This window comes from Camelina sativa, chromosome 7, assembly GCF_000633955.1.
Source record: "Camelina sativa cultivar DH55 chromosome 7, Cs, whole genome shotgun sequence".
NCBI lineage: Eukaryota > Viridiplantae > Streptophyta > Magnoliopsida > Brassicales > Brassicaceae > Camelina > Camelina sativa.
In genome coordinates this window covers 17,561,242-17,574,269 of record NC_025691.1, presented here as the reverse complement: position 1 = coordinate 17,574,269, position 13,028 = coordinate 17,561,242, and the positions used below count along the sequence as shown (strand labels likewise).

At 35.2% G+C, this 13,028-nt stretch overlaps 3 protein-coding genes across 4 annotated transcripts in view; 1 reads left to right on the top strand and 2 right to left on the bottom strand.

Annotated features, from left to right (window-relative positions):
- On the top strand, positions 6,098 to 8,445 carry LOC104701377 (two-component response regulator ARR11-like). Its single transcript, XM_010417049.2, has 5 exons — positions 6,098 to 6,369; positions 6,458 to 6,610; positions 6,708 to 7,100; positions 7,221 to 7,297; positions 7,375 to 8,445. Exons 1-5 carry the CDS (start codon positions 6,261 to 6,263, stop codon positions 8,227 to 8,229), a joined length of 1,587 nt encoding a protein of 528 aa, XP_010415351.1. The 5' UTR covers positions 6,098 to 6,260; the 3' UTR covers positions 8,230 to 8,445.
- On the bottom strand, positions 8,793 to 10,553 carry LOC104701376 (protein HHL1, chloroplastic). Of its 2 annotated transcripts, none has more exons than XM_010417048.1 (6): positions 10,192 to 10,553; positions 9,761 to 9,898; positions 9,562 to 9,648; positions 9,375 to 9,422; positions 9,097 to 9,255; positions 8,793 to 9,018 (listed from the first exon to the last, which is right to left on the bottom strand). In XM_010417048.1, the coding sequence occupies exons 1-5, from the start codon at positions 10,462 to 10,464 to the stop codon at positions 9,109 to 9,111; spliced, it is 693 nt and encodes a 230-aa protein (XP_010415350.1). In that variant the 5' UTR covers positions 10,465 to 10,553; the 3' UTR covers positions 8,793 to 9,018; positions 9,097 to 9,108. The 2 variants fall into 2 exon arrangements, with proteins under 2 accessions (XP_010415350.1, XP_010415348.1); XM_010417046.1 differs by having other exon boundaries at positions 9,113 to 9,255.
- Positions 10,763 to 13,028, bottom strand: part of LOC104704713 (probable thimet oligopeptidase) — a 5,839-nt gene continuing 3,573 nt past the window's right edge. Inside the window, exons 11-21 of the mRNA XM_010420750.2 lie at positions 13,018 to 13,021; positions 12,755 to 12,875; positions 12,596 to 12,668; positions 12,341 to 12,448; positions 12,135 to 12,232; positions 12,003 to 12,048; positions 11,771 to 11,867; positions 11,458 to 11,531; positions 11,272 to 11,376; positions 11,111 to 11,191; positions 10,763 to 11,032 (exon numbers count right to left, since the gene is read on the bottom strand). Coding sequence (XP_010419052.1) covers positions 10,922 to 11,032; positions 11,111 to 11,191; positions 11,272 to 11,376; positions 11,458 to 11,531; positions 11,771 to 11,867; positions 12,003 to 12,048; positions 12,135 to 12,232; positions 12,341 to 12,448; positions 12,596 to 12,668; positions 12,755 to 12,875; positions 13,018 to 13,021 — 918 coding nt within the window. The 3' untranslated portion in view covers positions 10,763 to 10,921. The remainder of the gene's footprint in view (positions 11,033 to 11,110; positions 11,192 to 11,271; positions 11,377 to 11,457; positions 11,532 to 11,770; positions 11,868 to 12,002; positions 12,049 to 12,134; positions 12,233 to 12,340; positions 12,449 to 12,595; positions 12,669 to 12,754; positions 12,876 to 13,017; positions 13,022 to 13,028) is intronic.

The window sequence follows — 13,028 nt, the reverse complement described above, 5'->3', positions numbered from 1 at the left end:
CTCAGGGTACTTCAAAATATTGAGCCGACCCTGCACCCACCGTGTACATACAAGAAGTGGATATGCACCGTTAGCATTCCCAAAATACACTATCAACAGATTCAACACAAATATGTTTGATGAATCAAAACAATGATGTCTTTCGTATCATTCCAAGATATGTACATAAGAAGTCTCATTGCTGGCCAACCTCATGCTAGATGGCTCATGCACTAGCCCCTCATTTTTTTAATAATTTTGGGAACTTCCTTGTGAGATTAGTATTAACGAACAATCTTCGAGGAGATCTCTCTTGGACTTGACATCCTCTTAATATGATTGGTATGGATGGAATCTACTCTGGTAACTCTTAAAATCATTCACTACTCATTATTAATTTTTATAAAAATTGTTAGATATAAAGTTTGGGAGATTTTGGAAATGTTTTGAATTTTGATAATTTGGAAAATAATGTGATAATTTAAATATTTTTTCAGAAAAAAATTCTCTATATTAAGATGAAAATGTGATAGAAACTTAAATTAACGTATCGTTCACAATTATACATTAAACTAACCAACATGTTTTGACTTGATTATCGACACTCAACATTACGGACTTACCATAAAAGTAGAAAATTATCTTTTTAGTTTTGTGATTAATTAAGGTTTGATTAGCAATCTCGATTAAATGACATATCGATCAAAATGTCATATATTAAAAGAAACAGAACATGCAGTGCACCATTTATACTTAAGACCTTCTCATAATTTCTTGCACCATTTGATCTTTCTAGATATTTTGTCTACTAGTATTATATATTAAAATGAGTTACACATCAATATCAGGTATCTATACCAATCAATTAAAGAATGATAAAAAAAAGTTGAAGAGAGAATAAAATGGTGGAAAAATCAAATAACCTGAAGTATCGTAGGAGGGAATCTTATATACACATTCTTTTTTAGTTATATTTGTATATTTAAAAGGTGTTTGTAGAAACCAAATATTTAAAGAACAATAATTTGTTTAAAAATACGAATAAGAGAAGAACAAAAAGATAAAAAGAACGAAGTTCATCTTGATCCTTCTAATTTATTGGACATCAATCATACACACACACCTTTTTCTTTTCGTAAATATTTGTTAATTTCTCCTTGTGCGGATAAAGTACTTTCTTAGTGGGCATTTTCCAATTTAATTACTTTTCTTAATACTTATTATAATAATAATTGTTTTAGAATCGTTTTGAAATTTGTATGCTTGTTTGAATGTATATGGTTCATTCTCTCCCCCTACCTCTCAAAAGTTTCACCTTTTAGCCAATCCATTTTTTATGGAGAAAACGACTTCAAAATTTTATAGTCTTCTTCTTGGTTAATTCTCTTTACGTTCTCTTTATGTGAGAAAGCATAAATAGAGTCGTCTCCAAACCGGTAAGGAGTTGATCGCAAATATTTGGGGTATATAGCTAGCTACCATTTGTATGTTTTGTGTAGTTTAGTATACTCTTTTTAACCTCCATAAATAATATATGGTGAATGTTTTTATTTAATTTACAATTCATAACTAAATTTTATTAGAAGATCATATATATTAAATTTTAGAATTATGCGTTTGAGTCTAACATTATTTCCATTATCGTAAATTTTATCAAATCAAACGTCTATTTTATATATACGTATATATATAGCCAATAACAAAAGGTATGATGTGCAGCTGCATTTTAATATATATTTTTTTTGTATGTTGGTGTGTCAACCAAATGATTATGGAGACTTTTGATGGCAAAAATAATTATAATGTGCTTATCATTGGATCCATGAAAGTCGTTCCATAAATGAACCAAGTCCTCTCGTTCCAAAATAAGCCTTAGCCATTTGAAATCTACGGTTATATACATGATTAGTCCTTCTTTCTTTTCAAAACATAGTAACTGTTTCTCCGTCCTTGTTAGACGTTAAAGAATTACTAAAGCGAAACAATGGTAGATTTCCATTTATATATAGCATCGAAAATATATTGAAGTAGCTAGGTACATTAGGTTTAAATGTCGTATAATTATCTTAGAGTAGGGCTATAATGGTTCACTGAATCATTGGTGTATGTGGTATATTAGTTCTATTATAAGTGCAAAGGCACCTTACAAAAATTGTGATGCTTCTCTTCCTTGCAAATTTATTTATTTATTATTACTAATTTAATTTTCCAACGAATAAATAGAACTAATCTACCATCGAAGGGCATGGAGGTGCATAAATTAAATTTCCAACGATGGGCATGGAGGTGCATAGCATAAGTGTCACACCCGTTTAATAGGAAACACAAACACACACTCATAGGTTTGCAATTATTATACTTTTCTAATTACTCAATTAGAGTATTATAGTATAGTAGTATCAAACAATAAAATATCGTGAATTAAAGTACTGAGAAACTTCACTTAAAGGGACGATTAGTGTTCATTGGTAGTGGTTTTATACTTATATACCACCCAATAATTAGAGCATTAGCATTTATATTTACATGCACATAGGCATAATTAAAGATTAATGTTCCAAAGCAGCGCTCATGAGCCAATGAAATGACGACATTCTGCGAATTATGGATTTTACAATTTGACCATAACAAGTGTCACATGTCGGCAGGTGATTGGGGAAAAATGACTCTATTATTATTGTTTTTTAATTGTGTGGGTCTAATCAAACCTTAGTGCATCTTCTGTGGCGCATTATTATTATAAACATCTATGTCTCTATAAACATATATTCCATTAACCTATGGACGAATATATGCACAAACGCAAACACGAGAAGAAACATAAATTCAAAGTCATATTTTATCTTTTAGTTAAGTAGAGAGCTCCCTTAATTATTCTCTCCCTGAGCGAATACGTCGTCTTCTACGTTTTGTGAAATCAGTAGATATTGTTATTGGCCCACAAAATCAACGTTTGGATGATTAATTAACATTATTCTTAATTAGGACATTCATAGTTGTAAGAAAGAGTTTTGGATTGATCATATCTCTTAACATACTTTTTTAATTTAACGATGCATGTGTCGTAAAAGTTTAGCTCAATCTTGATGTAGAAAGACACAAGAAATGAATTTAAAGAACTTGTATTCGAAACCTCGACGCATGCATTGATCAGCCTTAATTAAAGAAATGTAGAACACACATAAATCCCCTAGTTTTATGAGTTTTGTAATGAAGTGACATTACCACATATCTATACACGGACAAACTTTGCCAAAACGTCGACCGCAAGCGAAAGATGGCTTTTTTTTTTTTTTTTTGAACAAAACGCGAAAGATGGCTTAAGTTGCGAAGGTGTGAGTGAAAGAATTATGTTCGCGTATTGGTACGTTATGTTGCTTCAACATATATCTAGTATTATTGTTCAAGGCAACAAAAAAAAATATATATATATCAAGAATACAATATCTGGTATCACATTTTACTACAACTACAGAGGAATATATAAATGAACAAATTAATTACTCGTTTGTAGGCTCCATTCTATAGTCAAATTAACCATTGGTCAAATAAAGTACTCCACCATTTTTACCTCCTTTTTATCACCATTTTGGGTTGCTTCTCTTCTTGTATCAAGACTATCAACTGATAAGCTTCCTTCAGATAAATCTTATGCGAAAAGAACAACTATAGATGAAAACTATGTAGACAGAAAAAGTAACTTGGGGTACATATTGATGAAAGGAAATAAACTAGTGAAGCATCTTTTTTTTGGCGATAAATTTATTAATGTGTACTAACCCAAACATATATATATTGCGACTACAACTTCACGATGAACTCACTGAAAACCAAAGCCGTAGCTGAAGATAATTTTAATGATAATTGGAAGATTATAATCCGGGAAAGAGATACTAATTTTTGGGATATATTAATAGACTAATAATTATTTTTAATGGTGGTGGATTATATTGTAGATCACAAGAATAAAATTCGAATTCTCATAAACAAGGTCACTTTTAAAATTAAATGTAGAAAACTGACATACAAAGTTTTATTATGACTTAACAAAGGGAAAAAAAAGAAGTTTTTATTGCCTCTTTTATTAAAGACGAAAATTGTTTGGGTGTGTTCAAAGTTCTTGGAATAGGATTATGTGTAAAAATGTATATGCACATACGTAACATTCTGCACAATTTTATCAATCTTTCATCATTGACCTACCATAATTTGGTTGAGACATTTTTATATGTTCAACATGTGTTAGATAGAAACTATGATTCTCACAATTAATAGTCTACGTAAGTATACTATATGTGAATATGTGATGTTCTACATGATTAGAGAGACATTTTAATATGTTATACATTTCGTACGTACATCACAATACTATATTATACGAAATACTATACGTACTACTAACAAAAAAAAGTTGGACAATACTGAAATAGTCTACGTACAAATTTAAAAATTTGGACTATAGGATTAAAAAAAATTGGAAAAAAATCATACGTAATTTTCCCATCATTAACTTTCCATAAATTCGTTGAAACATTTTTATATGTTCTACATGGTTAGATAGACTATATGGTTCTCACAATAGTCTACGTACGTATACTATATGTGATGTTTTACATGATTAGAGAGACATTTTTATATATGTTCTACGTTTCGTACGTAGTGCTACGTACATCACAGTAATATATTATACGAAATAGTTTGTAATAATATATTATACGAAATACTATATATACATACATACTAACAAACAAAAGCTGGACAATAATGAAATAGTCATCATGAAAGTGAAACGAGCTATTGCTCCTGCTAATGCGGGTCACGTGAAAACCTCGTCCCTGATCCCATAAACAGATACATGGCCAAGTGTACTATGCAAATCCACAAACTCCCAAATAATAACACTGTTTATAAATGTATAATGCGTTTTTCTTTTTTATCATGGCCAAAAAAGTTTGTGCAATTAGTTAGCTGTCTTGTAAATATAATTATATATATATAAAAAAAGAAGAAACAAACATTAGTGAGGAAGTATCTGTTGTAGTTTTGTCTAGTCTCCACGGGCCACGTCCTCATCCATAAAAAAAAAGCTTTGTGCATGACAAGCTGTGTACCATTTTCCTTTTTTTATTCTTTTGTCTTTCTAGTTTGTACTAATTTTCTAACAATAAAATATAAATGTCAAATCATTTGAAGTCTTTGCAGAGTCAAAGATCAAACGTTTAAACTCTTAATTAAGGGTTTAACGTCAACTTGTTACGGACTTGATGATTTAACAACCGGAACGTAAATTTTGCATATATAGTAGAAACATTATAACGAGTTAAGGAGTATATAATGCGATACACTATGGACGTGGTGGGTACGAGTACGAACATGTATGTAATACAAGTTGTGTAGTATTGTTTCTTTTTAAGAGCTAAACCAAGTACATGTTATGTGGCGTATATCTTAAAACAATAATTATTGTTGAACTTTCTTGGTTTAATGGTTAACCAAGATGTAGTGATTTGTATTAGGTGTGAGGTTCCATTTCTGAAGGATTTGTTTTCTTGTAAACTATAATGCAAGGTTATTTTGAGATTCTAATGTGCTTCAAAATAAAGCATTATGTGTATCATGTATTATAGTTAAACCTACAATACACTTTGCATTGTGGAGTTTTTTTTGTCACATCATTGTTTGTAAAATCATTTGTTTATAATATACACTCAAAATACGATTATCGTTAAAGAAGTTCGGATATACTTAGATTAACTAAAATGTACATATATGTATGATACAAAAAATGGGTAGAAACATAATTATCTAATTTTTTTATAGAATAACTATAAAAAGGGATATAATCCATAACATTATCATGGCAATATCTTAATTAAGAGCAATCTAAAGAGCTAAATTATTGGAAGAATATAGAGCAAAAGACGTCAACTTAATCTAGAGAGAGAGAAACAGCTTCAACAACTTTTTATTTTTTCCAGTGAAGTTAGACCGAACTAAATTCCTTTATTCAAAAGTTTATCCACAAATTAGTTATAAATAAATAAAGTAATCCACAAATTTAAAAAGAAAACAATTTATTAAACAAAAAACAGAGAAAAAATTGGAAACCCCTGTGACCGTTATCTAAACAACGCCGAAATATTCGGACTTTGTAGTTTCATCGCAAAACAAAAACCCCCACTCACCACCTTTCCAAAAAAGGAACACTCACCACTTTCTCATCTCTCTCTTTCTCTCTTCCTCTGTCTCTCTCTCTCTCTTTCTTGTTTTTGCCGTCGAGCATGGAGAAAGGCGGCTTCTCTCCCGTCGGTCTTAGGGTTCTTGTTGTGGACGATGACCCAACTTGGCTCAAGATTCTTGAGAAAATGCTCAAGAAGTGCTCTTACGAAGGTTCTTTTCTTTCTTTCTTTCTTTCTTTCTTATGTTTTCCACAACAGTTGGATTTTAATTATCTGAGAGTTTTTCTCGTGTTTTGCAGTCACAACTTGTGGGTTAGCTAGAGAGGCTCTGAGGTTGCTAAGGGAGCGTAAAGACGGATACGATATCGTGATCAGCGATGTGAACATGCCTGACATGGATGGTTTCAAGCTTCTTGAGCACGTTGGTCTTGAATTGGACCTCCCTGTCATAAGTGAGAGATTTATTAAGAAAGATCTTTGACTTCTTGAGTTAAATAAATGAATAAATGGTTAATTGATATTTGTTTTGTGTTGGTTGCGCTGTTATAGTGATGTCGGTGGATGGAGAGACGAGCAGAGTTATGAAAGGTGTGCAGCATGGAGCGTGTGATTACTTGTTGAAGCCTATAAGAATGAAAGAACTGAAGATCATATGGCAACATGTTCTAAGAAAGAAGCTTCAAGAAGTGAGAGACATCGAAGGCTGTGGTTATGAAGGAGGAGCTGATTGGATGACTCGATACGATGAAGCACATTTTCTTGGAGGAGGTGAAGATGTTTCTTTTTGTAAAAAGAGAAAAGACTTTGACTTTGACAAGAAGCTTCTTCTTCAAGATGAGAGCGACCCCTCATCTTCTTCTTCCAAGAAAGCTAGAGTTGTTTGGTCTTTTGAACTTCACCAGAAGTTTGTTAACGCTGTTAACCAAATCGGATGCGATCACAGTAAGTACGTTGGCGACTTTGGTTTCTTCTTCCCCTTTGCCTCTCTCTCTCTCTCTCTCTTTCTTTATTATCATGTCTTCATAGAGCCGTGAATTTTTTCCGGTCTCTCTTGTTTGGCAGAAGCTGGTCCCAAGAAGATATTGGACCTCATGAATGTTCCATGGCTCACTAGGGAAAATGTTGCAAGCCACCTTCAGGTATTAACTTTACCTTGTCTTCAAATACAAGTGTTAGATTAAGCTTTTCGTCAACTTTGTTTGTTCTGTTTTTGTAGAAATACAGGCTTTACCTCAGCAGATTGGAGAAAGAAAAGGAGCTCAAGTGTTATTCTGGTGGCGTGAAGAGTACAGATTCATCTACAAAAGATGCCGAAGTGAATTCCGGCCACCAAAGCCCTGGGAAGAGCAGCTTTGTGTTCTCTGGGGGAATCTTTCAGAAAGCAACAGAGACTGATCCAAAGCCACTTGCTTCAGCGTCTCTGCCTGACCCCAACACTGATGTGATCATGCCTCCAAAAACAAAAAAGACTCGTATAGGATTTGATCCTCCCATATCCTCCTCTGCGTTTGACTCTCTGCTTCCCTGGAATGATGTTCCAGAGGTACTTGAATCGAAGCCGGTTCTGTATGAGAATAGCTTCCTCCAGCAACAACCATTGCCAAGTCAGAGTTCTTATGTTACAAATTCTGCACCGTGTCTCATGGAAGAGGAGATGAAGCCTCCTTATGAGACACCAGCAGGAGGCAGTGGTGTGACTGCAGATGAGTTTCTCATGCCTCAAGACAAGATCCCTACTGTAACCATTCAAGATATGGATCCCTCTGCTTTATCTTCCATGAAGCTGCAGGAGTTCAGATCAAATGTAACCAACAACACAGAGGCGATTCTGAGAAGCTTGAACTGTGAACTTCCAGAATCAAATCATTCTGCTTCTTTAGACACTGACTTAGACTTAAGTTGGCTTCAAGGCGAGCGTTTTCTTGCAAACACAGGACTCCAGTTTCAAGATTACAGTAGTAGCCCATCATTCCTATCTGAGCTCCCACCCCACCTTTGGTATGGAAACGAGCGGCTGCCTGACCCTGACGAGTATTCCTTCATGGTAGACCAAGGTTTATTCATATCTTAACCTTGTTCCAATATCTTCTTTTCGTATATTGGTTGGTGTAATGCAGAAAGATTTTGTGGGTATACCTGAAAATAATCTTGCTTTCCGAAGAACCTTTTCCATGGTCGAATACTCGAATGCATTGTACAATAATCCATGTCATAGGCTAATTACATCACACAGGTTGATGACAATGATAAGACCACATGTTTCATACCGTCATTTAGATCTTCACTATCACATTGGTTTCCCTTTCACCTGGAAGGAAAATACTTGGCCTGTCATATCTTGAGAATCGATTGGTTACCTAACTGATCTCTAATTCATTTATAACAAACTAAGATGAAGCTACACACACACACCATATTGCAATGTTCACACAACCGGATGTCGTCAATATTGCACAGAACTAAAACTTTACCTACTGGAGCAATCAGGGAGGTTCTACTTTATCTCTGCAAATGGTGTCTGCTCTCCCTCATTGCTGCCTTCACAAAGCTTTTGAATGCCTTAGACACAGTTCTGGTTAAGGTATTATGATTTATGACTACTATTATTTGATCAATTTTTAAGAAAAGTTCATCTCGCAAGTTGTAACCAATGCCTCTTTCTTTCAACAAATCTACAATACACAAATAAGTTATATGTTACAAGAGATTTAACAGAAGCTGTTTCTGAGAGAGATGTATAAAGAAAATGTGCACAACATAGCGGCAATCTCGTCGTATCTAATGACCTTCTGCAGCTCATACCATGACGGTTGAGACATCAAAATCAACCAACCAAGTGTCAATTGTTCAGCCTCAGGCCCTGTAAAATGAATTCATATCATTTTGGTGAAAAACACCAAAAAATCTACTGAAAATGAAAAGAAGAAACATCAGGCACCTGTTTTTATACTTACTTGGCTTTCTCATCCGGGGTTTCTTCAGTTTTTTCTTCTGTCCCAGGATTCAGCGATGATAATTTTCCGAATGACTCTTTTGCATCCCCAAAATAGTCTTTAACTTTGTCGAACACTGTTTTAAGCTGGTCCTGAGTTGGGAGCTGTGATTGTTCATGAAAAAACACAAATGTTTCAGAGAAAACATACATAACAGCACCCTTTTGGTGTCACTGTAGGGAGTTTGAGAGCTGATCTCAAAATAGTTAAGCATATAGCTCACCTCGATAACATCTGAGGTACTGAGTGCAGCTCTCATGTTTCCGTTTTCCTGAGTGCATAATAAGGCCATAATAAGTAAAAAAGAAACCAGAAAACATTTCCTATGCCCTCACAGAACCTACCCTCTAAAAAACAAAAAGAAGCAGAGCTTCCAAATAAGTGAAAACAAAAGGTTTTGAGAGCATTACAACAAGTTTGTAGCCATATCGAAAGTCAGTGGCTGAACGCAAGACACGGTGCTGCTTTATTGCTGTCTTTTGTATCTCTTTCTCATCCTGTGTTGAAGATGAAAACAGTCAGAAATCAAATCTAAAGAGACACATATTGTAAAACGGAATCAGACCACAGAACCACAATTGTAACTATAAGCAGGTTGTCTTAATTTACTCTGTAAATAACAGCGGCAATGTTTCTAGCAATGGTGTCTTTGTAGATATACTTCCCCAAGAGGTTATCTTTTGCAGCAACCATGATCTTGGCAGTGGTACCACCAGCTATTATACTAAGAGGATACCAAAGATACACCTGTTCACATCACAAGAAACACTTATAACAAACAAGAACTAAAATGATGAAGAAAAAAAACTCGCATAAATGAAACTAGAAACACAACTGCAATCTGAGAATTGGCCTAAAGGAATCTAATTGAAAGAAAGTACATAACTTTGAAAACAGAACCAATCAAGCTAAACAATTGCAATCTGATCATTGGTCTAGGAGTATCAAATTGTAAAAAAGTAAATAACTTTGCAAACAGAACTCTAACAATTTAACTCATAGGGAAGCTAATCAAAGAAAGAGTAGGGAAAAAGACGAACATTGGCCATACGAATGAAGATAACAAATCTTGGGTTTCCATCTTCTTCAATCTTAGGCATAGGAGGAGGAGTACGTTGATACTGACGAGCAGCCATACCTTTCTTTCCCTTAGCCTCCACCACAAAAACCATCCGCCGCTGCTGCACAGCCGTCTCTCGGCATGCTGTTCTTGAGCTAAACAGCGAGTGTCTCGCTGAACCAACCTCTTCGAATCTTCCCGTGTTCTTCAGGGGAAGCCGAGTTAACGCGTTCAGAGACATACTCACTTCCATTTTACGCACCAGAAGATTCAACCCACACTAAAGTGTTTCGTGTTCGTTTCGTAAACGAGAGTTCTTTTTTGGGGATGATGATTTCGTGGATTCGTACCTTATCTACTTGGACCTGCCACGTGTCCTACCCGTTAATTAAACCGAACCAGATCCGGTCCTCTAAACGCAATCTGGAACTCTTTCTTCTATGTATGTTTGAAATTAAACCAGCAAAGACAATCCTATTCATTTGCCGTCATCATATATAGTTCGTTTTTTGTTGGTAATTTGAGATTGGGATGGGTAAGATGCGCAGAAAGGTAAGAACGAATGATTCCAATTTCCAACTAATTCGGTTATCTCAAGTCTCGACTCATTAACAAAACATCAAAAACGATGTCTCTAACAACAACAAAAAGAAGTTTATTTTCACCAGCCAACAATTTCATTGGAAGATCCTAATGTTAGGTGCAAGATCCTACAAACTATAGTTTGTCCGGCTATCGATGAAAGCTTGAGTTGATGGTTCCCTTCCAAGAAAACTGGTCAGAAGTTCCATTGGTTCTTTGCCTCCTCCTGCGGCCAACACCTTAAAAAGAAAGTAGTTGTTAGTTCTTTTTACACTCACACACCACTAAAAGGTAAAAACAACGTATACGTTTCTCACTTTGTCTCTGAACTGCAAGCCGGCATACAGATTCGGATGTCCGTCCCCAAATTTTGAAGCAAATATATCAGCAGCATACACCTGTAGAAAGAAAACGGATTCTCAGACGAGGATCATGGAAAGTGGGGATCACCATTCACCACAGTGCAAATCAATCATACCTCACTCCATAAACGACTGTAGCATGTTGCTTCAGAGCCAATTACAGCACGTGGGAAACATGAAGCAGGGTTGGTTCCTTCCACCGCTGGTAGCCCTATCATTACCTATATATATGCAGAGAGAGAGACTAGTAGTATAAGACAACCGTAAAAAGACAAGATTGCTTTGAGAGTTTCTGCTTTTACCTTTGGATGAAGACTTCTGATTAGCTGCAGTAAGTCAGCATTGTCGTCCGAATATATTATTTGATCAAATTGACCTGATCATCCATATTTTTATAAGTCAATACCACATTTTACCCCTAGTACACTTCTTAGTTAAATTCTGCTTCCTCTACAGCATAATAAGAACCACAATCTACTAGTCTTACTAACAAACCATTTGTCCTAACAACTGTGAGGAATTGATATTTCAGTGAATAAACTACAATAACGTCAAAATGAAAAGCTATATAAGCATCTTTAAAAGTCAATTAAGACATGTGCAGAGATGTCTCACAGTATAATATCTCCTGAAGCGACTTTAGTGCAGAGAAAGAATATCGCCAACGTTTGAGTGTTTTGCAGACTTCATCCACAAGTGGCTTGGTGATATCCTGCAGGTCCAACGGATTAATTAAAGCAGTCACAGTCTAGAAGGGCAACAGGAATAAATCCCAGGTAAAACAAATTATAATGACTAGTCTACCAAAAGAACAATTGTCAATAGTATAGTCCTGAGAAGCACTCACCTGACGATAACCTGATATTAACTTCAACGTGAAACTCTCGTAACACCTAGAGATACCATAGTTATATTCCGCCTATAAGGATTTGGTGTTGATACAGAAAGACTTTAAGAAAAAAAATATCAGTTTACTTGCCAGTTTTCCAATAACTGAGAAGGGATCTCCCGAAAGTCAGGGTCAACACGTAGGCCAGAGAATCTAGCAAATGAAGCACGATTGCAGATATGTTGGACCTATTTACCAATGGTTCGCAAGGAAAATCAGCTCATAACATCCTCTGATATATACAAAAGATACCAACAGAATTTATTCTGCTGTTCCAGGTAACCAATTTCACGTACCACATGGCCAAACTCATGAAAAAGATTAACCACCTCAGAGAATCCCAATGGCACAGCTTCACCACTACCATCCTTCGCAAACTGTGTAATAAGCAACGCTACAGGAATCTGGAGACAGAAACAAAATACATGCCAAATAAGAATACTAAAACGTTAAAATACATCCACATGAGATCACAAGATCGATTTATATTTTGAGTTGCATAATACTTCGACATAAAGGTCCGACATGGAACATGGTTGTAGGATTGTCACCTGACATGCACCATTGGAGAACAGTGCGTTATTCTGAAGAGCCACCACACAGCTGTGACTACATTTTCCTTCCCTGTCCAACAAAATTATTCTTTCAACTCAAAATGAGACGGAGGCTCTAAAAGTAAAGAGGAGGATGAAGTAAGGTCGATAGTGGACCTTGTAAACATGTCAAGATAGAAATATCCTAAAAGCTTTCCAGATCCGGAGTCAAAGACGGCAAAAGCTCGAACATCATGATACCAGACATCAACTTCTGTAACCTCCTCAATTTTTATCCCTGCATGGCGAAATCATAAAGGTGGTCAGCAAGCTATGACGAGGATGAAATCAATGGATAGTAAATAATCTCAAGCCACATAAGCAAAGCAGAAATTTCTTAAGACCCCAAAATATTTTATAGAGTACAGACGTAAACTCACCAAAAAGGTCC